Below are 24,180 nucleotides of genomic sequence, written 5' to 3'. Positions count from 1 at the left end.
TTTGTGTGCGTGTTGGTGCACATGTACATGAGTATGGGTGTGTGTATATGTGAGTGTGGAGGTCAGGGGTTACTATCAGAGATTTCCTCATTAGCTTCTCCCCTGTATTTGTCTCTTGCTGAACCTAGTGTTCACTGATTGGCTAGAACAGATGGCTGCCAAACCTAGGGGATCCTCCTCTCTGCCTTCCCAGTGATGGGACATGCACCACAGTGACTAGCCAGTAGGTTCTGGGAATTGAACTTAGATCCCTAGGTTTATGCAGCAATCCCTTAATTTACCAACGGCCTTCTCGGTAGCTCCTGCAGAGGAAGGCCAAATTTTCTTAATAATTGCTGTGAAAGGCTCTCCTTACCATGCTCTCCTGTCCTGCCTGGGCAGGGCCTCCCTCCCCCAGGGTCCAGGAAGTCATTCCTCCGAGATTAGAGTCACACCACATGGAAGGGATCATACCACATGGTTTCCATTGAGTCACACCGCTGAGCTGAGGGAGGTGTTTGCACAGTGATAAGGGAGGAAACTAACCAGTTCTCAGCTGGCTACCTCGAATCCCTGCAGTGGGACAGCACCCGCTGGCAGGAGGCCTTTTTCAAAACTCTCAATCAGATTTGCCCTTGCCTTCTTTAAACTCTCTCCATGGCTCCTTCTCACCGGTCAGTGATTCAATCCCATCCCCCGCTGGGACACACTCTCCTCTCTGCCTGACTCCCTCTGTGGGGAACTAGGGGTTTCTCACCTTTCTTGTGGGACCCTACTCCCATACTCCACTCCTCCCCCTGCCCTCCCTGCAGATGCCCCCCCCCACCCCCCCAAGCAGAACATTTGTCTGATTCAGCACTGTACTTCTGATAAGCTCCTCAGGGGTCTGTCATCTTTTCTCCCTGGCACCTGGCACTGATTATGGAGTAAGTACTCCGTGAATATTTGCATGACTCCCCCCTCCCCACAGCTCCCCCCTCCCGCCAGAATAACCAGAGTGAGAGCCTGGATAAGTGCATAGGATTTTGTGCCTGGATTCCTTGGCCCAGTAATAAACCTTAAGCCACTCCCTTGGGCTTTGTTCAGTGCTAATCTAGAGAGATAATCTCTACTTGCTTCCACTGAAACAGAATTCCAACTGGCTGGGTCTATAAATGATTGACATCTTAGCTAGCCATGGGGTGTGCTCAGGAATGCAGAGTTCCAGGCCCTTCCACTGACTCAGCCGGCTAGGTTCCCAGAGAGGTACATGTGTGACAGTTTGCACAGCACTGTTCTGGTCAGTCAAGCATCAGCCTTCTAACTCTTGGATTGCTAGAACAGAGAAACCTCTGGAACATAGCCCGGGTGTGTTTGTTGTGTAAAGACTGAGACAGAAGCACACAGATCTCAGGGAAATCCTAAAGCAGGGCCCTCTGTGCACTCAGCTTTGGGGGAACTGGGCCTGGGGACCTCCTCCCTCTGTCTTCTGCTTTTGCTGTCCACTAGAGATGTTCTTGGGCGTCACCTGTCATGGCTCAAGAGCGGCAATAGAGTGTCCAGCTGACCCTCACTATACAGGAGACGGAGGTTGCCTTGTTGTGACGTCAGACCCTGCTATTGGGGTTTGCAGGCATGGATTTCTTTTCTGTGTGCACACCTGGCCTATGAAACCACCCTGCAGGCAGATAGTTCTTTATAAACACATCTAGTGTTAGGAGGTGAACTTCCCATACATGTGACTGGCATCAAAGTGCAAGCAAATGGTCTTGCTCTCTGTGTGTGTGTGGGGGGGGGGAAGTCATGCAAATATTCACGGAGCACTTACTCCATAATCAGTGCCAGGTGCCAGGGAGAAAAGATGACAGGGTGTGAGACCCCTGAGGAGCCAGTGCAAGGGTCCTGCATAGGTGTCATCAGTGTGTGGTGCCTCTCCCAGTACATGCATCATTCTGTGTCTCCTTTTGTAGCATCCTTCTTGGGCTAGGCTGGGTGCAAGAGCATCTGCTCCTATTGGAGAAATTATGAGCCCCTACCCCTAAATTAAGTATCCTTGGCATCCTAATGTCAACCATCTGGTCCCTGCTGCTGTTCCCTCTGGAATGTTTTCCTCCAATGGCTGGGGCTTGTAGGAGGCTGGCTTCTCTTTGCTGTACCCTTCTCTGGCTCATGTCAGTGATTGGTGCAACAGCTTTCTTCCTGGATGCAGCATCTGGGTATAGGCTTTGCTCTTGAGGCATGTTCTCAGACACACACCCCTCGCTCACAAGATGGGGTCACATGTGTCTTTTCTCAGCGAGCTTGCTCATCCTCTCCAGCGTGACCAAGTGGAACAGAATCAGGCAGACCCGGGCTCACATTCCAGCTCTGCCCACTCCTGTGTGGAGCAGACTGAAGACCATACTCCCCAACCCTCAGGCTAGTGGGATGATGATACCAATCCATAGGGGGAGTGACACTGGACAGCACTTGCTGTATGTCTGGCTTTTCACCACAGGAGAATCTTCACAGAACGGTGACTGTTTTCATTTCTCGTAGAAAACGGGGAATTCCTTTCCCTGGATCTCGGAGGATCCAAGTTTCGGGTCTTGAAGGTGCAAGTCTCCCAAGAGGGCAAGCAAAATGTCCAGATGGAGAGCCAGTTCTACCCAATGCCCAATGAAATCACCCGCGGGAATGGCACGGAGGTACTGGCAGGAGGGACAGGCCTGGGTACCAGCCACGAGAGGTGGCACCTAAGCCCTGTGCCTGTGTTCTCTCTGGCAGCTCTTTGACTACGTAGCCGACTGTCTAGCAGATTTCATGAAGACCAAAAATCTGACACATAAGAAGCTGCCTCTAGGTTTCACCTTTTCTTTTCCCTGCAGACAGAATAAGTTGGAGGAGGTAAGACGAGAGGGTGGGAGCGTGTGGATGCATGCAAGAAGCAGCATGAAATTCTGCTCTGCTGGTCTTTCTGCCTTCTGCTAATGTGAGACAGAACAGGGTGACATGGACCCATGATTTCTGTGCTTCACGTGCACAGCATGAAGCGGGGGTGGAGGGGATGCTTTAGGTGGGTCTCAGGAGGGCTCAATGGGTCCTAAGTGCACATCTCAAGGCTGCCTGGAGATGCAGTGCTGGCCTCAGAGTCACGGATATCCCCCTGCCTCTGCCTCCTGGCACCTAAAGTTGGAAGCCATTTCATTTCTTCTGATGTTGCCTGAGCCTATGAAGGCAGGAGTGGCCAGCAGTGGCCTCAAGGTGGCAGTATGGCACAAAAAACCAGCTGTGGGTCTGAGTTCTGCGGTGGGTCCCATTGGAGCTCCTGGAGTATTTTCCTGTCTATTCTTCATTCATAATTTAGGGGACTAGAAGAGGGGTGTCTGGGGAGTTTGTGGGCTTGGGCTTAGCTGCTCCAGATTGGGTGGGTGGAGTTGAACAAGTCTGTTAGTCTCCAAGTTCTCTTCTCATCTGGGAAGAAAAAAAGCCTGTAATTCCTTGTGAATTCAGATGAGAAATGCCATTTATAAGTAATGATTGTTTATTCAACTTGAGAACCATTTTTCCATGTTGAAATTAAGTTCTGCAGGAAGTCCTTATAAGGTAGCACCAAGCTAGTTCTGGGGGACCTACAATTTGTGCATTCTATACACACCACCCCAGGTGTGTATAGAATATACACGTATACACCTACACTTACCCCAGGGTGTGAGAGGAGGGGTCACAGGAGTCATTCTCTTATCAGCTCCCTGTGCAGCTGGAGGTGGGGGAGGGGAAGTGTGCAAGTGCGCATGTGGGTTCTATTATATTAATAAGAAACTCTTGGCTCTCGTGTGTTGTGAGTCAGAGTTCAGGCTCTTCCACGTTTGTGTTTCTGGTGACAGAGATAAGGAGTAAAAAGGGCTGGTGAGATGGCTCAGCGGTTAAGAGCACTGACTGCTCTTCTAGAGGTCCTGAGTTCAAATCCCAGCAACCACATGGTGGCTCACAACCATCCGTAATGAGATCTGATGCCCTCTTATGGGTGTCTGAAGACAGCTACAGTGTACTTACATATAATAAATAAATAAATAAGAACCTTTGGGCCAGAGCGAGCGGGACCATAGTAAATGGGAGGGGGGGAGAGAAGGGAAAGGTATTTCTGTTCCTAAAATATTTCCCCAAGGCAACATTTAAAAAAAAATCTCTTTGTAAGAGATGGAATCAACCCAAATGTCTTTCAGCTGATGAGCAGATTAAGGAAGGGGACCCTGTACAGTGGAAGGGGACCCCTGTACAGTGGAATACTATCCCGCCATCAAAAGGAAGCCATTCTGTCATCTGTGGGAATGTGTGGGAATATTCAATTCAGTGAAATAAGTCAGGCACAGAGGACAAACTACTCGTCTCTCATTTTGTTGTTGTTTTCATTTTGCTTTCTCAAGACAGGGTTTCTCTGTGTTGTAGCCCTGACCATCCTGGAACTCACTCTGTAGACCAGGCAGGCTCACAGACATCCATCTGCCTCTACCTCTCTGCCTCTGCCCCTCTGCCCCTCTGCCTCCCAGGTCTTGTTCTTGCAATCTAGATAAGTCTCATTACAAAAAACTGTATGTAGTTTTTGTACAGGTTGCCCCAATTGGATCGCTCTGAACCTGTCTTCCATACTCCTTAAATCCATGCAATTATCAGGCGTCAATTAGAAACAAAATCAAACCCCAAATAATCAGAGTGATTGGACAGAGAGAGCAGAGCCCGTGGGGCTCAGAGCCACGGCTGTCTGCCTGCTGCAGCGCAGCCTGAACACCTCCCCCAGTACACTGACTGGAAGCATCCTCACAGGGCTTCCTGCTTTCGTGGACCAAGAAGTTCAAAGCCCGGGGAGTTCAGGACACAGACGTGGTGAGCCGCCTGGCAACCGCCATGAAAAAGCACAAGGTAAGGGGTTCACTTTGGTGTGAAGCCTCCTAGTCCTCGACTCCCTGGGCTTGGGGGCCCTTGTAGTGCATCCTCCTGGAAGGGGTCCCCTTTGTAGTGAAGATGAGCCCAGGCCTTCTGGAGAACCACAAGAGGCAGACAACTGTTTTATTTCCTGGATCCCCAGATGTCACAACCTGCCTTGGTTGGAAGGTTGACCTGAGCTGAGGCTGTGTCTAAGCCCTGCCTTGCCTCCTCTTTAGGCTGGGGTGTAATGGTGAAATCACATGCACATGCTTTGGGGACAATTCTAGTTAACCAACCAGCCAGCACACAGATTCCCAAGAGCCTGAAGAACGCTGTTCACAGCTGCCTACGCTTGCTTTTTGACAATATTTTACAATCATTTATATAGCAGCGAAAGTAAGAGAGAGAAAAAGAATCCCAAACACTTAAAAGCTGAACTGCCGCCTGATGGGAAGAGGGGCTGTTCTTACCGTTCTTGGCTGAGCTGGTGGACGCACCTCTAGAATGGGGGCTGGTGTGCCACATGGAACTCTGATCCCCTGACCCCAAAGGAAGACTTTGATGTGTCACCGTCCAATCCTTTCTTCTCAGTTTAAAACAGGTCTGAGGGAACTGTGAGGTAATGACTGGCAGGAGTAGGAAACCCATGTGGGACAGATGGGTTTTGGTCAAGGCCGTGCTTGCTGCCTGTCAGGGCCCCGTGGACTAGGAATAACATATTTTCTCTTAGAAATAACCATTATTCCCAGGACACATATGTTTTTCATTATCTCCCTGAGGGGTAAATGCCAGGGGTTGCCCATAGAGTCCCCTTCACAGAAGTCATTCCCTCAATGCAGAAGCACAAGCTCCTCGCTCCTCCCCTAGACTCTGAACCTTCACAAAGTCTGTTTCTTGCAGTCAGTGTCTAGCGATGCTGTTCCCTGTTTGGGGGGTGGGGGTGGGGAGAGTATAGCTTCCCACCACTGATACCCATGAGGCCTTCTGTTCACCAGGACCTGGACGTGGACATCCTGGCCTTGGTTAATGACACTGTGGGGACCATGATGACTTGTGCTTATGATGATCCCAACTGTGAAGTCGGCGTTATCATTGGTAAGTCAGTGGACTTAGAGGTGGGAGGGGGACGAGGTTGGGGCTGAGTTTGAGTAAAACCTAAACAAGTATGAAGAGTGCTGCCACTTTTCTGCAGAACAACATGGGGAGATGAGAAACCCGCATCTATATCATCCTCCCTCCCTCTGTCCTCCCTCTGCCTATCCATCCTCCCTCCCTTCCTCCCTCCCTCCATCCTCCCTCCCTCCCTCCTCCCTGCCTCTGTCTATCCATCCTCCCTCCCTCCATCTTCCCTCCCTCCATCCTCCCTCCCTTCATCCTCCCTCCCTCCTCCCTGCCTCTATCCATCCTCCTTCCATCCTCCCTCCATCCTCCCTCCATCCTCCCTCCATCCTCCCTCCCTCCCTCCTCCCTGCCTCTATCCATCCTCCTTCCATCCTCCCTCCATCCTCCCTCCATCCTCCCTCCATCCTCCCTCCCTCCCTCCTCCCTGCCTCTGTCTATCCATCCTCCCTCCCTCCATCCTCCCTCCCTTCATCCTCCCTCCCTCCTCCCTGCCTCTATACATCCTCCTTCCATCCTCCTTCTATCCTCCTGCCATCCTCCTGCCATCCTCCCTCCATCCTCCCTCCATCCTCCCCCCTCCTGTTGTAAAAACTATTTAATAAACCCTGGCGCAGGGCTCCTTCCCACCTTAAATGTTTATGTTCCTAGATGAAGCCACACACACCTTTATATGTTAATAAGCCTGCACAGCACAGTAGCTGAGCAACTGCCTGCCATCCATGCTGTTAGACTCTACCTTCCCATCAGTAACCCCAAATTATTATTTACTATTTACTATGTTCCATTTGGGCTGCCCTTAACCCAATTGGGCAGCCTTCTGGGCCATGCTCTCCTGGCCCTTAAACCAAGGTGACTCTCCTTGCTTCTCTAGCCTGGAAAGCTAAACCCCGCCTATGTCTCTTCTCCCCAGCCATTGGCTGCTGGCATCTTTATTTACCAATCAGAATTAACTGGGGGCGGGGTTCCTCAGGCTATATGCAAACTACATCCAAATCTTGGAGCCCAGCACTTAGCAGTACAATAAACAGTAAAGACAAAACCTCAACACCTCTCTTGTGTTCATACTCCCTCCCTCCATCTTCCATCCATCTGTCCATCCGTCTGTCCATCCATCCATCCATCCGTCTGTCCATCCTCCTCTCTCTCTTCTTCCCTCCCTCCTCCCTCTATCCTCATTCATCTTCACCCCTTTTCTTCCTCCATCCATTCTCTCTCTCCCCATCTCCATCCCCTGCTTCCTCCTTCCCTCTCTCATCTCTTCATGCTGTGATGTGCTGGCTCTGTGCTCAGTGCTGGCTCACAGCGAACCTCCCTGGACTCTCCTGTCTGTGTCTGTTGAGAAGTGCAGCTGAAGCTGGACTTAATAGTGCCCATCTGTAATTCTGGCCTTCATGGGTTGGAGGCAGGAAGACTGCTTTAACTTTGATGCCAGCCTGTGCTACTTAGTGAGTTTCAGGCTAGCCTGTGTTTAAGACTAAGCTCCCATCTTGGGCTGCAACTGAGACTGATTCCTAGGACAAGGGTAGAAGTAGACAACCTGTCCAGAGGCCACTGAACTCTTGGCAGAGGTGCAGAGAGAGCCTGACACAGGAATGTTAGAGGCCGCAGGTGTCCAGCAGCTGGGGGAGCCTATGAGAAGGCAGTTGGGGGCATGATATATTCAAGTAATATTTTGAGACAGGGTTTTATCTGTAGACCAGACTGGCCTTGAACTCACTATCCTCCTGCCTGGATTACATGGGTGTGGGGTGTGTGTGTGTGTGTGTGTGTGTGTGTGTGTTGGAGGGGTGCATGCCAGTGTGTGCCACCATTCCTGGCTCCTAGGCTGATCTCAGATAGCCATATCTCTGTCTCCCATTCCTCTGCTAGGGCTAGAGGGTACTTTCTGATTTTCTAAAAGGGGTTCCTTGGCCTGGTTTTCCTAAGCCGGGTGGGGGTGGGATTTGACCACTTGAGCAGCTTTAAGCTCCTACTGTTTCCAGGACCCCCACTTCACACTGAGACAGGCACATGCCAATCATGGCATCACCTGCTATTGTCCCATCTGTCTGTCTCTGGTCCGATCTCCAGGAACAGGCACCAACGCGTGCTACATGGAGGACATGAGTAACATCGACCTTGTGGAAGGGGACGAGGGAAGGATGTGTATCAACACGGAGTGGGGGGCCTTCGGGGACGATGGGGCTTTGGAGGACATCCGCACCGAGTTTGACAGAGAGCTGGACCTGGGCTCACTCAACCCCGGGAAGCAGCTGTAAGTGCTCCTTTGTTAGCATCCGGGTATCAGCACCTGGCAGTCCCTCGCTCACTCAGGCTCTCTCTGTACCCCAGAAGGTCAGTCCCCCGCAGCGAGTCTGTCCCCCTAGGTCCTAACCACAATTCTCACGCAGTCCATAGTTCTGGGATATGCGTGCGCATCCAAGGTTCTACTGATAAGGCTGAGAACCAAATGCCATGCTTCTGTCTTGGAGTATGTAGGTGAGTGGGCACTGAGGGAAGCCAGGCACAGAAAACGCAGGACTCTGCCCATGGCTTCCTGTGTGTGCTTCCCTGGGGCTCCCCAGCCACCTCAGGGGCATATGCACGACAGCCTCTGTTTGGCCACGCCCCTCTGAGCTTCAGCCAATGGCCTGCAGACCAGCTGATCTGGCGCCTGCTGCTGCTCTTGTCTCCTGCTGAGGTTCCTCCAGGCTGGCGACACAGCTGGCTTTGCTGTCTTTCCTACAGGTTGTGCCTTCTGCACCCTTTGCAGCTCTTCAAGTTTGCCCGGGCCTGGCCCGATCCCCGCACATAGCTCCTTCCCCGTCACTATGAGACGTTACAAGCCAAGGCAGGGATGCTCACTGGACTATGGGTTTCCACTTATCTCTGCTTCACTCGAAAGAATTCCCACTTTATCCAACCTGAATTTCATTTGCTTGTCTTCTATGTCTTCAATATTTAAGATGATTATTTTTGAAAAAAAAATTAGTTTTTATTTGTGTGTGTATATATGTACAACATGTGTACACGTGCACACATGCAGGGGTAAATGCAGGTGCCCACAGAGGCCAGAAGATGGCATTGGACGGGCCCTCTCCCCAGAGCTGGAGTTACAGGTGCTTGTGAGCTATCTGATGTTGGTGCCGGGAACTAAATTGAAGCTTTCTTGCCTCTTCAGGTCCTTTGGAAGAGCAACAAGTGCTCTTAACCACTGAGCCATCTCTCCAGCCCCAATGGAGTTTTTATATTGCAATATATAAGTCTGGTTAGAACAGATAGTTCTGGAAATTGCATCTTTCTGTATTTGAAGACTAACAATTATATTACTGTTCAGCCCAGGAAACAGTTAGTCCAGTGTAGAGGCTCAGAGGCGAGGGCCACCTCCTGGGGTCTCCCATCTGTGTCATGGTGTGCCTTCTCGGGGTTCTCCAAGCTTCATATCAGCTTTCCATTAGCGCAACAGATGTCTAAGCTAGTCAGCTTGTGAAGGTTCACCGGGCTCACAGTTTGAGAAGTTCCTCACCTACCTACTCCAAGAGCAGAAGTGTGACATCTGGATCACAGCCTTATGACCAGCTGGCGTCATTGCTTTTGGGCCCGTGGCCAGGCAACATGTTGTGGTGGATATATGTGGTGGAGGAAACCATTTGCCTCGTGGCTGGGTGTGACACAGAGAGAGGGCTGGGGTCCCACTCTCTTCTTTAGGAATATGTCCCCAATGGTGGGTGAGGTGCCACCACCTTCTGAATATAGGCTAAGGAGCAGGCCTTTGACCAATCAGCCTTCAGTGGACACTCCAGACTGAAATCTTAGCATCCGGGTTCTCTGAGACAGAAGCTCAATGTGGGGGGTTAGAAGCACCCGGGTCTTTGTTCTGATGTCACATGATGGTCGAGTGAACTTAGGAAAATAGAAGTCAGAAACACTGTGGTTCCTCGAGGCCGAAATAGGAATGACTCCCCCAGGCAATGGTGTTTGGAAGCTCGCACTGCTTAGTTTGAGGTGTCGCTCGCACTGACCCGTTCATCTCATCTCAGGTTCGAGAAGATGATCAGCGGGCTGTACATGGGGGAGCTGGTCAGGCTCATCTTGCTGAAGATGGCCAAAGTCGGTCTCCTGTTTGGGGGCGCAAAATCCTCCGCTCTCCTTACGAAGGGCAAGATTGAAACACAGCACGTGGCTGCCATGGAGATGTAAGCTGCTGAGCTGTCCCTTCTTCTTGTCTCTGTGGAGGGCTGGGGTGTCCCCCTCCTTCTTGTCTCTGTGGAGGGCTGAGGTGTCCCCCTCCTTGTCTCTGTGGAGGGCTGGGGTGTTCCCCTCCTTCTTGTCTCTGTGGAAGACTGGGGTGTCCCCCCTCCTTGTCTCTGTGGAGGGCTGGGGTGTCCCATTCCTTCTTGCCTCTGTAGAGGGCTGGGGCATCTCCTGTTCCCTGACTCTGCAGAGGGCTGGGGTTGGTGGCCACAGGGCCCTGTACTCAGGTGATTGAGCAGCAGTGGGGACCAGACCTTCTTCCCTCACAGGGAGTTTCAGTCCTGGGCTTGGCTTCAGACAAGCTAGAAGTCTCTGCTGTGGCTCAGTGTCACACCCTTGTGGGTCACTAGCCAGGGACTGCACTGGCAGAAAGCCACCTACTTGCCACGACTCCTGCCTTTTTCCTCCCTTGACTGCTGACTAGTAATAATCTGGGGGGGGGGGGGGAGGGTATCACAGATCCCTTGGGAAACTCAAGTCAAGTCCTGGATTCTTATCCCAAGTTGCGCATTTGCATATAGTTTTGCTTATGATATGGTGGTACCCTTGTACCCTGTGTGGTGCAGAGTTCCTCAGCCCTGCTGTAAAACCTGAGTCTTTTCGATGGTCTCCCAGCATGGCTGCCTTCAGATCTGCTGACTTGAGTCTTTATACCCAAAGCCCCGCAATGGTGTGATGAAGGAGCTCAACTCAATCAGGTCAGAAACCTGCTCCTCAGGCATGGAACCCCCAGCCCTGCCCTGAACTCTGCAGTCAGTCTAATGTGCAGAGTCCACGTCTGCCCAGAGCTTGGCAGGGATGAACCCTGAGCGGCAGTAGAATGTGGGGTGCTTAAAAGTGTGGCCTCTGAAATTTAACTGCTGGAGTCCAGGCCTGCAGCTCCAGGCCTGAGGAGCTTTGTGAGCAGAGAAAAGCCACTCAACCCCTGCCTCAGCCCTCTCACCTGCACCCTCTTCTAAGAAGTCCTTCCCTCAGGGTTCTTGTGAGCATCGGATGAGTTGGCTTGGGTGCCAGAGCCTTAGCAGGTGCCCGCTGTGCGGTGGCACATGGCAGCAGCTCTATCCACTGCTGATACTGTCTTCGACTATACTGTGTGCTCGTGAGATGGTGCACATCATCCCGAGAGCACACGTCCCAGGAGGATACCCACAGCATGGAGAAGTGTGGGCCTCTCATTCTTGTTCCCTGGCTAGGAGTAAAGAAGGCCTGGCCAACACGAGAGAGATCCTGGTGGATTTGGGCCTGGATCCCTCTGAGTCAGACTGCATCGCTGTCCAGCATGTATGCACCATCGTCTCTTTCCGATCGGCCAATCTCTGCGCGGCCGCTCTGGCAGCCATCCTGACTCGCCTCCGAGAGAACAAGAAGCTGGCCCGGCTCCGCACCACAGTGGGCATGGATGGAACCCTCTACAAAACACACCCTCAGTAAGTGCCAACCACCAACCTGTATCCCGGTGCTCAGACGCCCCTGGAGCTGAGTCTTGGTGCTCCTTCAGGTCTATGCTACGTATCTGTGCAGTTGGAATCAGCTCCCTGTCGCTACTTCTAAGATTTCAAGGGAAGACTGAAAAAAAATCTGCATTTACACAACTAGCCAGGTGCTTTGGGGAATCACCTGTAGAGAGGTGGGCTGTTAGCTGGATGTGCTGGTGCAGACTAGTAATTACAGAGCTCAGAGGAGCTGACTGGAGGCAGGTTCTCTATTGTGGATAAGGGCAGAGCAATGCAGATTTCCACTCTAAGGAGGCAGGCAGGAAGAAAGCAAGCTTGAGGTCAGTCTGGGCTACGCAGCAAGACCTATCTCAAAAAAAAAAAAATCTGTTAAAGCTATTGCCTAATTGGAAAGACCCTCTATCTATCTATCTATCTATCTATCTATCTATCTATCAATCAATCATCCATTCATCCATCCATCTACCCATCCATCCATCCATCCACCCACCCATCCATCTATCTGTCTATGCATGGATTTGTGTGTTCATTCATTCATCTCCTGTGTCCATCTCCCCGTCTGCCTGCCTATTTGTGTATCTATTTATATGTCTTCCTACCTTTCCGAAGTCTGTCGTCTTTCTAGCCATCTTTCTCTCCACTATCTAGGTAATCCCCACGGCATAGCAATACTGAAAAGTCAGAGATACCCGTCATTGATGGGGAAAATCAGTGATGGCAGAGGTCGCCAGATCCCGCTAGGAGGACATAGGGAAATGAAAATCCCTCAGGGGGATTCAGAGAGAAAGACTCATTAGCTAGCAGAGGCTGCACTGGAAGCCAGGCGTGTACAGCCTAGAAGGGGCTGATTGAGCACATCCTTCCTCACGGACAGAGGTGACATCTACCATCACATTGTTCATTCATGCCCTCTAGGCTGAAACATCAGCACTTCCTTTAGCTTCCAAAGTGTCCTTCCGACTGTCCTAGTCCATTCACACACTGTCCAACAAGCAGGACCCTCCCGGGACCTATCACCCACTAGCCCTGTGTCCATTCTCACTGGCCAGACCTAGCTGAAAAGACTGCTCTCTATTTGACTGCCTCCTCTACTTCCAGGTACCCCAAACGCCTACACAAGGTGGTGAGGAGACTGGTCCCAAACTGTGATGTCCGCTTCCTCCTGTCAGAGAGCGGAAGCACCAAGGGGGCCGCCATGGTGACCGCAGTGGCCTCTCGGGTGCAGGCCCAGCGTAAGCAGATCGACAAGGTGCTGGCTTTGTTCCAGTTGACCCCAGAGCAACTCCTGGGTGTGCGGGACAAGATGCGGACTGAACTAGAGTACGGGCTGAAGAAAAAGACCCACGCTCTGGCTACCGTGAAGATGCTTCCCACCTATGTCTATGGGATGCCGGATGGCACAGGTGGGTTGGTGGGTTGGTACAGGCACCTGCTCTATAGGGGTGTGCAGGGCTCCTGTCTACACTGTTCAAATGCAGAGACTGTTAGAGCCTTAGATGATGAGAAGGGGTAGTTGGAAGAGACTACATGACTTGGTTAAACTTTGCACAGGTCTCTGTATCTGTGTGTGTCTGTGTCTGCATGTCTGTATGTGTCTATTTGTGTATGTATATGTATGTGTCTGTGTGTATGTGTATATCTGTATGTGTATATGTCTCTCTGTGTGACCTCTCTGTATGTCTCTGTGTGCATGAGTGCATGTGTCTGTATATGTGTATATGAGTATATATGTGTGTGCCTGTGTGTCTGTGTATGTCTCTGTGTGTGAGTGTATGTTGCTGTGTGTGTTCGTATATATGTGTGTATATGAGTGTATATGTCTATGCGTGTGTCTGCATGTTTGTGTATGTCCTTGTGTATCTCTATGTATGTATGTATGTATGTATGTTTGTTTGTTTGTCTGTGTCTGTGTGTGTATGTGTGTATATGTGTGTATGTATGTGCCTGTGTGTTTATATGTCTCTGTGTGTATGTTTGTATACTTATGTCTGTGTGAATGTGTGTATATGTGTGTTTTCTTGCTGTGGGTAATAATAGGAACAGACCTCCTGCTGTGAGCCAGCAGATGTCCCTATGCTGCCCCGACCCTCCCTCTGGACACTTGGGCTTCTGTGGGTCTTCAGGGCTCCTCTGGCTAGCACTCTTCTGGGGTTTGGGTTCCACTTGCTCCTCACTGTTTCAGCCATGATTGTTCTTCTTTTCTTCTTCTTCCTTCTCCTCTTCCTCCTCCTCCTCTTCTTCCTCTTCCTCCTCCTTCTTCTTCTTCCTCTTCCCCTTCCTCCTCTTCTTCCTCCCCCTCTTCCTCCTTCTTCTTTTTCTTCCTCCTCTTCCTTCTCCTCCTCCTTCTTTGTGTTCCTCTCCCGGAAGCAGCAGCTACATGTCGGGCTCTGTTCTAGGCACAGCAGTAGAGCAGAGTCCCTGTGCTTATGAGTGGAGCTTAGACGGGTGGACAAACGTTAAAAGTGTAAATGACACAAGATACCAGGAAAGGACAGGCACTAGGAAGAAAACTAGAGATGGCTGGAATGATGTCTTTGGCAATTCTGAGAAATAGAAAGAGCAGTCTGGTCAGAAGCGAGTGGGTGAACGGAGGACAATGAGAGACTCTGTGTAGACCAGGCTCTGATGCTGAGGGGTGGGAGTGGGGAGGGAGGCCCTGCAGTTAGGAACCTACATGGTTCCATGACACAGGGCTGGAGATGCTTTTCCAGCCAGAGGACGTGGGGAAGAGAGAACAGGAACTGGCTTATACCCGGCCAATGAGATGCCTCAAAGTATAAAGCTGCTTCCCGTGTAAGCCTAGAAGTACAGGCTCATGCTTATGGTGAAAGATTCCCCTGAACTGTTTCAGCAGGATGAAAATGCTTTCCAGAGTCCCCTGCACTCAGGTTAGCCAGCCAGGATTCCCTATTTAAGGCCCCCTGAGTGTCAGGTTCAACATATTATGTCCTATACCAGAAGCTTAGGTCAGTAAGGTTTAGAGCTAGAAGAACCTTGAAGGCTCAACCTCCTCCCTCTGTAGACATGGAAGGAGGCCCAGGATGAGAGCTGTTTCTCAGAAGCAATGGGCGGTGCTTGGGTCTTGGGGAAATGAGGGCTAAGAAAAATGCTCTGGCCTAAGACAGGTTCAAGGTACCTCTGGGACCTGAAGCTTCTTAGGTCTAGGGGGCCAGAGCAGAGGCTCTCTTCTTCTGGGTTTGATCCTCTGTTCTTCCTCCAAGTGCCCAGCAGGGGCCCCTGCTCAGCATGTGTGGGTGGAATGCAGCCTCCACTCTCTCTCCCACAGAGAAAGGCAAGTTCCTTGCCCTGGATTTGGGAGGAACTAACTTCCGAGTCCTCCTGGTAAAGATCAGACGGAGGTCGGTGCGGATGTACAACAAGATCTTCGCCATCCCTCTGGAGATCATGCAGGGCACTGGCGAGGAGGTGAGTGTTTGGGCCGGGTGCCAGCCGCTGCCCCCATTGGTGCACACCTCGCATCAGAGCACACCTCGCATGAGCGCCGCGCTCTCTCTCCTGCAGCTCTTTGACCACATCGTACAGTGTATCGCTGACTTCCTGGACTATATGGGCCTCAAGGGCGCCCAGCTGCCTTTGGGCTTCACGTTCTCCTTCCCCTGCAGACAAACATGCATCGACAAGGTAAGATGGCCTTGCTAGGCACACAGCCCGGAGGCTGCTCTCACCCGGGGCGATTTCAAGGTTCCTCTGTATCTGTGTTCACATTGGGTTTTGTTTCTGAGACAGGGCCTCAAATACCAATTTGATGTAGCCAAGGATCACCATGAGTTTCTGGTCTTAACTGCTTTCACCTTCTGTGTCCTGAGGTAGCAGGCCTGCATCACCAGCCCAGCATGTGTCCCCAGCATAGGACACACACTAGGCAATCACTTTACTGACTGAGCCAGACTGAACTACTCCACCAGGCCACTGTTCACACACCTGGGAACACGTGGTGTAGCTGGACTTAACCATTTAAAGAGTTTTCTGTTTACCAAATTTCATTTCTCCTTATTTTGAAATTTGCAAAGAATTAATTCCTTGGTATCTTCAGGGGGTTGGGTACAGGGCTCCCCACAGGTACCACAACCTATGTTGCTCAAGTTCATTCTACAGAACGGTGTAGTGTCTGCACAGACCCTGTGCACACCCTCCTGAATATGGGAAGTCATCTCTAGATTACTTCCCACAGTGTAAATGCCAAGGGGGCATCGGGAAAGGATGAGAAGAGGGGCCTGGGGCATCAGGACAGCTGCCAGTTCTTTTTCTGAATACTTTTAAATTACTTTTGTTTGCTCATTTTTGAGTCTCTGTCTGAATTTTCATCTGCCACACATGTGTGCAGTGCCTGTGGAAGCCAGAGGAAGACATCAGATCCCCCGGAACTGGAGCTGCAAGGTAGTTGTGAGCCACCATGTTGGTACTGAGAACTGAACCTGGGTCCTCTGTAAGAGCAGCCTGTGCTCCTAACTGCTGAGCCATCTCTCCAGCCCATCCACAGTTGGTTGGATCTAGGGAGAGGGCCCTCTCAGATGTGGCCTAGTATTCATGGAGGGACACATGTGTGACACTATTAGAAAAGACGGATGCAGTCATTTTATGGAGGGGTTTGAGAAGGTAATGGCCAGTGAAGGCTGATTAGAATGGGGCAATTCTTTTTATGTGCTCTGAACAGCACATGTGATCAGGGAGATGCCGAAGTTGTAGGGTTTTTATTGTCTGATGAAAGAAAGCTCACCCATGCAACCTAAGAAATGTGTTTCTCAAACTGTCCTATGGCACATGCTTGTAACACACCAGCATTTGAGGGATGGAGGCAGGGGGATCAAGAGTTGAAGGCCATCTTTGGCTGTGTAGGGAGTTCAGTGCCAGCCTGTGTTACAGGATATCCTGCCCTCACTAGTGATGATGAAGAGAAGGAGGAAGAAGAAGAAGAGGAAGAAGAGGAAGAAGAGGAGGAAGAGGAAGAGGAAGAAGAGGAGGAAGAGGAAGAAGAGAAGGAGAGGAAGAAGAGGAGGAAGGGAAGAGGAAGAGGAGGAGGAAAAAGAAGAGGAGGAAGGGGAGGAGGAAGAGGAGGAAGAAGAGGAAGAAGAGAAGAGGAAGAGGATGAGGAGGAGGAAGAGGAAGGGAAGAGGAAGAGGAGGAGGAAAAAGAAGAGGAGGAAGGGGAGGAAGAAGAGGGAAAAGGAGGAGGTTGAATACCCCACAGCATCCACAGAGCTACTTCTGTGCTAGACACTGCTTTGTGCTCTTCATGAGCTTTGCTTGGGGTTGGGGAAAGAACTGGACAACCGCAGACCCTGATGGGAATTGTCAGATTTCTCATTTATTGGTTGTGTGACCTCGGATGCATTCTTTAACCTCTCTGTAGTTTGGTTTCCTCTTTTTTTTTTTTTTTTTAATAAATGAGGCTGGGCTGGAGAGATGAATCCACAGTTCATAGCGTTTACTATTCCTGCAAAGGACTCAGGTTCAGTTCCCAGCCTGGTGCCTCACGTTCATCTGGAATTTCAGTCCCAGAACATGTGACACCCTCTTCTGAAATTGATGCGTGCACACACGTGGTGCACATAAACTCAGACAGGTGCATGCAGGTGTGCCCATGCATGAGTGTGTGCGTGCATGTGCACGCACACACACAAACACACACAGGCTTAAAAATAAATAATTCTTTATAAAGTGAGGGTGGAATTTCTGCTTACTTTGTAGGTGTGTCTGTGGGTTTTTAAATTTCTGCGTAACTATATGTGGCTATTTTGTTCAGTGATAGGATATAGCGAATTCACATTACTGATCTAAGAGGCTCTCCATAGTGTGTCACTAAGCAAGGAAAACAAATGGTGGTAATTTACACAAAATATAAATGTCTAAATTTATATTTTATGTGAAATATAAATGTAATTATATTTATATGTGAAATAAAAGTTTATTTCAAAGTTTAAGGAGGAGAAGAAAAAGGGTTTAGAGGGATTATCCTTGGACTCATGGTAGCCACTGCTCTTCATGTGATGGGGAGCCTGGGGGGGTATTTTTATCAGTAATGTTTTAGTTTGGTTTTTTTTTTTTTGTTTTTTAAACTAATGCACTCACACAATTGCTACCATTAAGAGTAAACAGACAAGCTGGAGTGATGGCTCAGTGGTTAAGAGCACTGACTGCTCTTCCTGAGGTCCCAAGTTCAGTTCTCAGCAACCACATGGTGGCTCACAACCATCTGTAATGGGATCTGATGCCTTCTTCTGACGTGTCTGAAGACAGCAACAGTGTACTCACATATATTAAATAACTAACTAAATAAATAAATAAATCTTAAACCCCCCCCCCCCCCCGCAAAGGAGTAAACAGACTAAGCCTGGCAGTGGTGGCACACACCTTTAATCCCAGTATTTGAAAGGCAGAGGCAGGTGAATATCTCTGAGTTCGAGGCCAGGCTGGTCTATAGAGTGAGTTCCAGGACATCCAAGGCTATATAGAGAAACCCTGTCTTGAAAAACAAAAACCAAACCAAACAAAAACAAAAAAAGTAGGTTTCTTCTTTACCTGTGTGTTAATGGCTTTTATTTAAAAATGTGTGACAAACACAGTTTTCCAGTGTTCCATGTTTCTTGACACAGTGTGGTGGTTCTGGTTTGTAATAGCATTGATAATGATGGATAAGACAGTATGTCTTCTCAAGATTGCTGGGGTGGAGGGGCAGGGTAGCTCATTACACTGTGTAACGGTGCTGAGTCTGACGGTTTCTAGTTCAACCTCTTGAGAACACCTCCATCTGTCGTGGGCTGTCATTAACAGTGGGATGCTCTGACCCCAGACTCTGATTCTGTGTAGCAGTGACAGGAACACACCTGAGTCTTGGAGACCATGCAGAGCTGCAGAGAGCCCTTTTGGCAGGGGCCATGTTGGGAGAGTGGAGGTAGAACCAAACCAAGAACAAACAGGTTCTATCAGTGACCAGACTCCAAACCTCGTGCCTGTTGGCTCTGGGGTGCTCTGTCTTTCCAAGAACGGCTCCCCAAGTGAAGTATTCCCCTTCTTTGTTTCAGGGGACTCTAGTAGGGTGGACCAAAGGCTTCAAGGCCACCGACTGTGAAGGGGAGGACGTGGTGGACATGCTCAGAGAAGCCATCAAGAGGAGAAACGTAGGTTATGGTTGGGAGGCTCGTGTTGGACCTGTCCTCTTCCCCTGCCCTGCCCCTCCCACATTCTGATTCAGGACAGTGGTTTCCTTCCTTTGCAGGAGTTTGACCTGGACATAGTTGCGATTGTGAATGACACGGTGGGGACCATGATGACCTGTGGCTATGAGGATCCCAGGTGTGAGATTGGCTTGATTGCAGGTACGTGTTCAGGCATGGTGGCCCAGAAAGTGGCCTGGTCCCCTCGGACTCTCCTGGGGTTGCTGCTCTGTTGCCAGGAAGTGATTCAGTCTGGGGACCTAGGTCAGCTCATTCCCAGGCTCCTTCTCACCAAGGCTGTGAGCCAAGGTCCTTCTCTTCATTGAGGAAGGGGAAGATACACTAAGAAGGAGTTTTCCTTTTCTTCATTTTTTTTCCCTTCATGTTTTGGATGTTTCCACAGATGTATATTGTGGTTTTCTACTTCTTACCTGTGGTGTCCAGGCACCGAACAGGGAAAGCTTGAGCAGAAATGAGTCCACATCTTCCCTTGGTGTGTCTGGGCCCCTGTACACACCAGGCAGGAAAGGATGAAACCAAGTCTGAAACACTTGGGTCAGCAGGACCTGGGTCTAGCAGGGGATGCTGGGAGGAAGGGGCTTTCCTCTGGAGATCTCAGTGTCACATATGTTCAATGGTCAGCTCTCTCAGACACTATTCAAAGAAACAGCTTCTGCTTGTACACTTTATACGAGGTGAACCCAGGGCTATACAGTTTTGGGGAAAGAGGTGAGAAGCTCCAGGCTAGACAAAGGTCATTGGCTGAAGGCTAAGGTACTGAGATGCCTCATTAGCACGGGGAGGCATTCCAGGGGTCTCAGGTACAGGACTACGTGACATTCCTTAGATAGTGTGTGTGGGCTCCGGGGTCCCCCAGAGAAGAGGAAGCCCCACTGACAAAAGGAGTCCACCATCTTGCACTGAGCTCAAGGCTGTGCAGTGATGTCAGACTTCGACCTCAGTAGCAGGGTTTCCCGACAGTGTATAATGTGTTGTAATTAATGGTCGCCTCCCATTACTGTGCCTCCCCTTGCTTACACTCCCTTCTTTCAACTTATGGTTCAGGGGCCAGGTGTTGAAGAAGGAAGGAGGCCACTGTTGGACATGGTGGCCTGGGGCTGCGGAGCTGGGTTCTGACTCTGGCTCTGCTGCTGCTGCTGCTGGGGATGATGATGATAGACGTGATGAGGATGATGATGACACTGATGGTGATGATGATAAGGATGATGATAACGAGGATACTGATGATGATAGGCAAGATGGGCATGATGATAATGGTGATGAGGATGATGATGCTACTGCTGGGGAGGATGCTGATGCTGGGGATGCTGATGCTAGGAAGGATGGAGGTGGTGCTGCTGCTTGTAGTGATGGCGACGATGACTCTGACCACAATGGGTTTGATGGGGGTGATAGGGCAGATGGTGATGGTGATGATGATGATGGAGAGGCTGCTGCTGCTGAGGATAGCAAGAATCATTCATACTTGACAGAGCGAATACACAGATGTCGCCTTATTTTTTTTTTTTTTTCTTTTTAACAATTCCATAGGGCACTTGTTCAAGACTGGCCAGCTGAATAGAAAGCTGGAATCCCGTCCAAGCTCTGTCTCGGACCTCAGACACCAACTTATTTATGGCATTAGGCCTAGAGTTGTCTTTGAGGACTGAAGTCCCTTCATGATTCCTTCCAGGGACAGGAAGCAACGTGTGCTACATGGAGGAAATGAGGAACATTGAGCTGGTGGATGGGGACGAAGGCCGGATGTGCGTCAACACGGAGTGGGGTGGGTTTGGTGACAACGGCTGCATCGATGACATCCGCACTCAGTATGATAAGGAGGTGGATGAGGGCTCCCTGAACGCCGGCAAGCAGAGGTGAGAAGGCCAGGTGGGGTGTGTGTCATGTGTGAAGGAAGCATGTAGGTGTGATCCTGTAGTATGTATGTGTCATGTGTGAAGGGGTTACATGTAGGTGTGATCCCATGGGGTGTGTGTGTCATGTGTGAAGGGACTACATGTAGGTGTGATCCCATGGTGTGTGTGTGTGATGTGTGAAGGGACTACATGTAGGTGTGATCTCATGGGCTTTTCTTCAACCCCCTTCCTTCCAAGCAACACCGGGACATTTCTATGCCTGCTTCACCCCCCTTTAGCTCCCAAGTAAATGACAAGGAGGGAGACCTAATCCATTATTAACAAGCTGCATGCACAGCATCCGCTCATCTATTCTAGCCCTCATTGGCTGCTTACTTCCCAGCTTCGTGGTCCTTTACCCGCACTCTGAGTCTTCCCTGGCTCACTCTGTTCCATGTGTGCCCTCAGATGACTCACGGGATGGCCTCATGGTGGTCCTCCTGGTCCATCTCCTTCTCCTCTTCCTCCTTATGGTTACTCTCTCGGCGAGACCTCATGGAAAATCCTCCTGCTCTCTTTTCTCCTCTTCCTCCTTCTCTCTTCTCTTTTTGCTTGGAACCCCTGATTGGGGTCAGAAGTCCTGCCCTGTGCTCTCCTGCCTAGCTACAGACTGAATAAGTTCTTTATTAATCAATCAGGGGTGGTGGAAAAGAATTTTTACACATCATTGAGACAGGAGATGCTCCAAATAACAGGCCAATGACAATGTCAGGACTGCCACTAGATCTCTGGGCACAGCAATCAGCATCTGAATAGAGTGGACAAACCATGCCCCAGCAGAAGCCATTTTGCCAAACCCAGGGAGCAGGTCTGTTGTGGTGGCATCAACCTGATGTCCATGCTTATTATACCTCTGAACCAGATACCAGAACAGGGAATAAAAGGCCACCTTGATGTTTCCGACAGGAGAGAAAGGGTCTTTTTTCTAATTACCATAAGGTACATTGAAGGCTCGTGGGCTCTGGAAGCCAGCCAGAAGCTGTCAGAATGTCTGCTTGCAGACTGACTGGGTACTATGGAGGCGGGGTGTGGTGACCTAGCAGGCCATAACATGGGCTTTACTAAGTCCCATTTAGAGGTCAAGGTCCTTGGCCTTTTAAGGTCAATGAATTCTAAGGGGTGGGAAAGCCATCCCCAGGATGAATGGGAAGGCATCAACATGGTATCACATCTTGTCATGGACCATAAGCCTTTGTGAGGTAAGCTGCAATTACCGACTACTGAAAAGACAGAAAATAACGAAAGGTTCTAGACACCTTACGGTAGATTTCCAGCTGCATTCTGCCACATACTAGAAGAGAGGCCTAGACTGAGGTGAAGCTAGTGTGTGAGGCCCTGGTAGTGATTCCAGGCCTTTCCCCTGGAACAGGGTTAGGAAAGTGGTCTGCAAATGGCCAGAGCGTGTTTTAGATCGTGTGAGACGCGTCCCAGTTAAGCTGGGTTTATAGTATATAAACCGAGGGGAAGCAGAGATTTATCATGATGGCAGATAAACAGGTGGAGGTTGAGCACATCAGAAATGTGCTAAGACTGGGCTCAAGTCGGGGACTGCTGAGCTGAGAACATTGTCTAGGCAGAGGCTAGGACAAGGACCAGATGGGTACTGGTGGTCCCTCACCCTCTTTGGCAATCTTCCTTCCTGGCTGGCAGAGGTGCTGTTGTAACCCAGATGAGCCCATTGTTCTAAATCAAAGGACCTCAGGCTGAGGCTGGGCTCAGTCGAGAGTTCTGGGGTCGTGTGCACAAGGCCTGGGGCTCCGTTCTCATTCCTGCATTAGAAAGGGCTTGACCACCTTATCTCTGAATGCCAGTTGAGTGCTTCAGGTCTTCTCCCGGGAAGTTTCTGGGTCTTAGTTCTGTGTCTATCTGCTGTGGCTTGTATTTCTGGACTGAGAGTTTAATGGAGCGAGTCTGGAATGTTGAATGAAATGAGAGCAAGCCGGCTCGAGGGGTGGGGGAGGGGAGGCTTGTATCATAGATATGAGGGGAGAGTAACCAGAAACATCTGGAAGAGTCCAGAGCAGGGAGAGAAAGTAGTAGACTAAACATGGTGAGTGGAATGAACTGAGCCATGAGAGGAGAGAAAAGAGAGGAGAGCAAGAGGGGAAGAGAAGAGAGAGCAAAGACGAGGACCAAGAGAGGGGACTCAGAGCCATGAGGAGAGGATCAAGAGAGTATGTGGCCAAAATGGCCAGGTTATATGGGATGAAAAACTGGGGAAAGGAAAGTCCATGGGCTGGAGAGGTTTAGGGGAAGGGGCCTGCTTAGCAGAGCTGAGACTGGCCAGGAGGCCAGCACATGCGTTAGTGTAGGCACCATGGTTAGCCACTGGTCCTGAGTTTGGACGCCTTCCGTAATGCTGTCTGTCCGTGTCTTCCTGCTGGTTCCTCGCACAGCTGTGGTGTGAGGTCGGCATTCAGATGACAGTGAACTTGTGTTTCCATTCACCTCAGAGGCTGGCGGGAGTCCAGCTCCCCAGCACAGCACAGTGGCAGCAGGATTCTGTACATCGAGCCTTCTCAGCGCTGGCTGCTTCCTAACCCCCTTCCTCTCTTGCTGCATATCCTTACGGAGAACGGTGGAAAGGGGAAAAGGATTAATGGGTTTTTTTTAGCACCTCTTGAGTGTTGGTAGCTTGTTGTGATCACTGGTGGACAGATGTCTTCAAAGGCAAAGTTGATGTCCTGGTGTCTAAGGCAAAACCAAAACCCAAGTGGAGGAGATACTTAGCAGCTCAGGCAGGTAGCTCGAGGTCGGGGAGGGTTGATGCTGGGGCCAGGCAAGGGGTGACCCTGCCTCCTGAAGTCCTTAGAATCTTGCTTTGCTCTCAGTTTACAGATGATACAGTTAACAGTACGGGCTCATACCACGTGATGGGATGCAGGATGCGGGGCTTTGCTTCCAGGAGGCTCTGAGGCCTATCTCTCTCTCTTTACCCTGTTCCCTGTATTATGTTTCTTTGACCACTGCAGAGAGAGCCTCTGAGGCCACTGTGAACCATGAACTTCACTTGCCAGTGGCATCCTCAGAGAGCACTTTTCTGTCCTCACCGGTCTTTATCCCCTCTTCCCCAAACAGATACGAGAAAATGACCAGTGGGATGTACCTGGGGGAGATTGTGAGGCGGATCCTGATCGACCTCACCCGGCAGGGGCTCCTCTTCCGAGGGCAGATTTCAGAACGACTCCGGACCAGGGGTATCTTTGAAACCAAATTCCTGTCCCAGATTGAAAGGTGATGTATGACCAAACTTACTTGCTTTGTGTGGGACGCTGGGGGACGGGGTTGGCTGTCGTTCCCCACAAGGGGTGGGAAGATTTGAGACTGGAAAATGAAAGCAAGCCTGGGGATATGGCTCAGTGGGTAGGGTGCCTGCCTAGCATGTGTGAAGCCCCAGGTTTGATCCCCGGCATGTTCA

At 50.4% G+C, this 24,180-nt stretch overlaps 1 protein-coding gene across 1 annotated transcript in view; it reads left to right on the top strand.

Moving 5' to 3' along the window:
- Hkdc1 (hexokinase domain containing 1) overlaps nucleotides 1-24,180 on the top strand; it is a 39,715-nt gene that overhangs the window by 8,239 nt on the left and 7,296 nt on the right. Inside the window, exons 3-16 of the mRNA XM_034524280.2 lie at nucleotides 2,497-2,645; nucleotides 2,725-2,844; nucleotides 4,762-4,857; nucleotides 5,859-5,958; nucleotides 8,056-8,239; nucleotides 10,005-10,160; nucleotides 11,412-11,645; nucleotides 12,771-13,075; nucleotides 14,959-15,098; nucleotides 15,195-15,314; nucleotides 18,715-18,810; nucleotides 18,909-19,008; nucleotides 20,540-20,723; nucleotides 23,841-23,996. Of these exons, the coding sequence (XP_034380171.1) occupies nucleotides 2,497-2,645; nucleotides 2,725-2,844; nucleotides 4,762-4,857; nucleotides 5,859-5,958; nucleotides 8,056-8,239; nucleotides 10,005-10,160; nucleotides 11,412-11,645; nucleotides 12,771-13,075; nucleotides 14,959-15,098; nucleotides 15,195-15,314; nucleotides 18,715-18,810; nucleotides 18,909-19,008; nucleotides 20,540-20,723; nucleotides 23,841-23,996 (2,140 nt within the window). The remainder of the gene's footprint in view (nucleotides 1-2,496; nucleotides 2,646-2,724; nucleotides 2,845-4,761; nucleotides 4,858-5,858; nucleotides 5,959-8,055; nucleotides 8,240-10,004; nucleotides 10,161-11,411; nucleotides 11,646-12,770; nucleotides 13,076-14,958; nucleotides 15,099-15,194; nucleotides 15,315-18,714; nucleotides 18,811-18,908; nucleotides 19,009-20,539; nucleotides 20,724-23,840; nucleotides 23,997-24,180) is intronic.

The sequence above is a fragment of the Arvicanthis niloticus genome, chromosome 20, assembly GCF_011762505.2.
Source record: "Arvicanthis niloticus isolate mArvNil1 chromosome 20, mArvNil1.pat.X, whole genome shotgun sequence".
Lineage (NCBI taxonomy): Eukaryota > Metazoa > Chordata > Mammalia > Rodentia > Muridae > Arvicanthis > Arvicanthis niloticus.
This window is presented reverse-complemented; position numbering and strand designations above follow the sequence as displayed.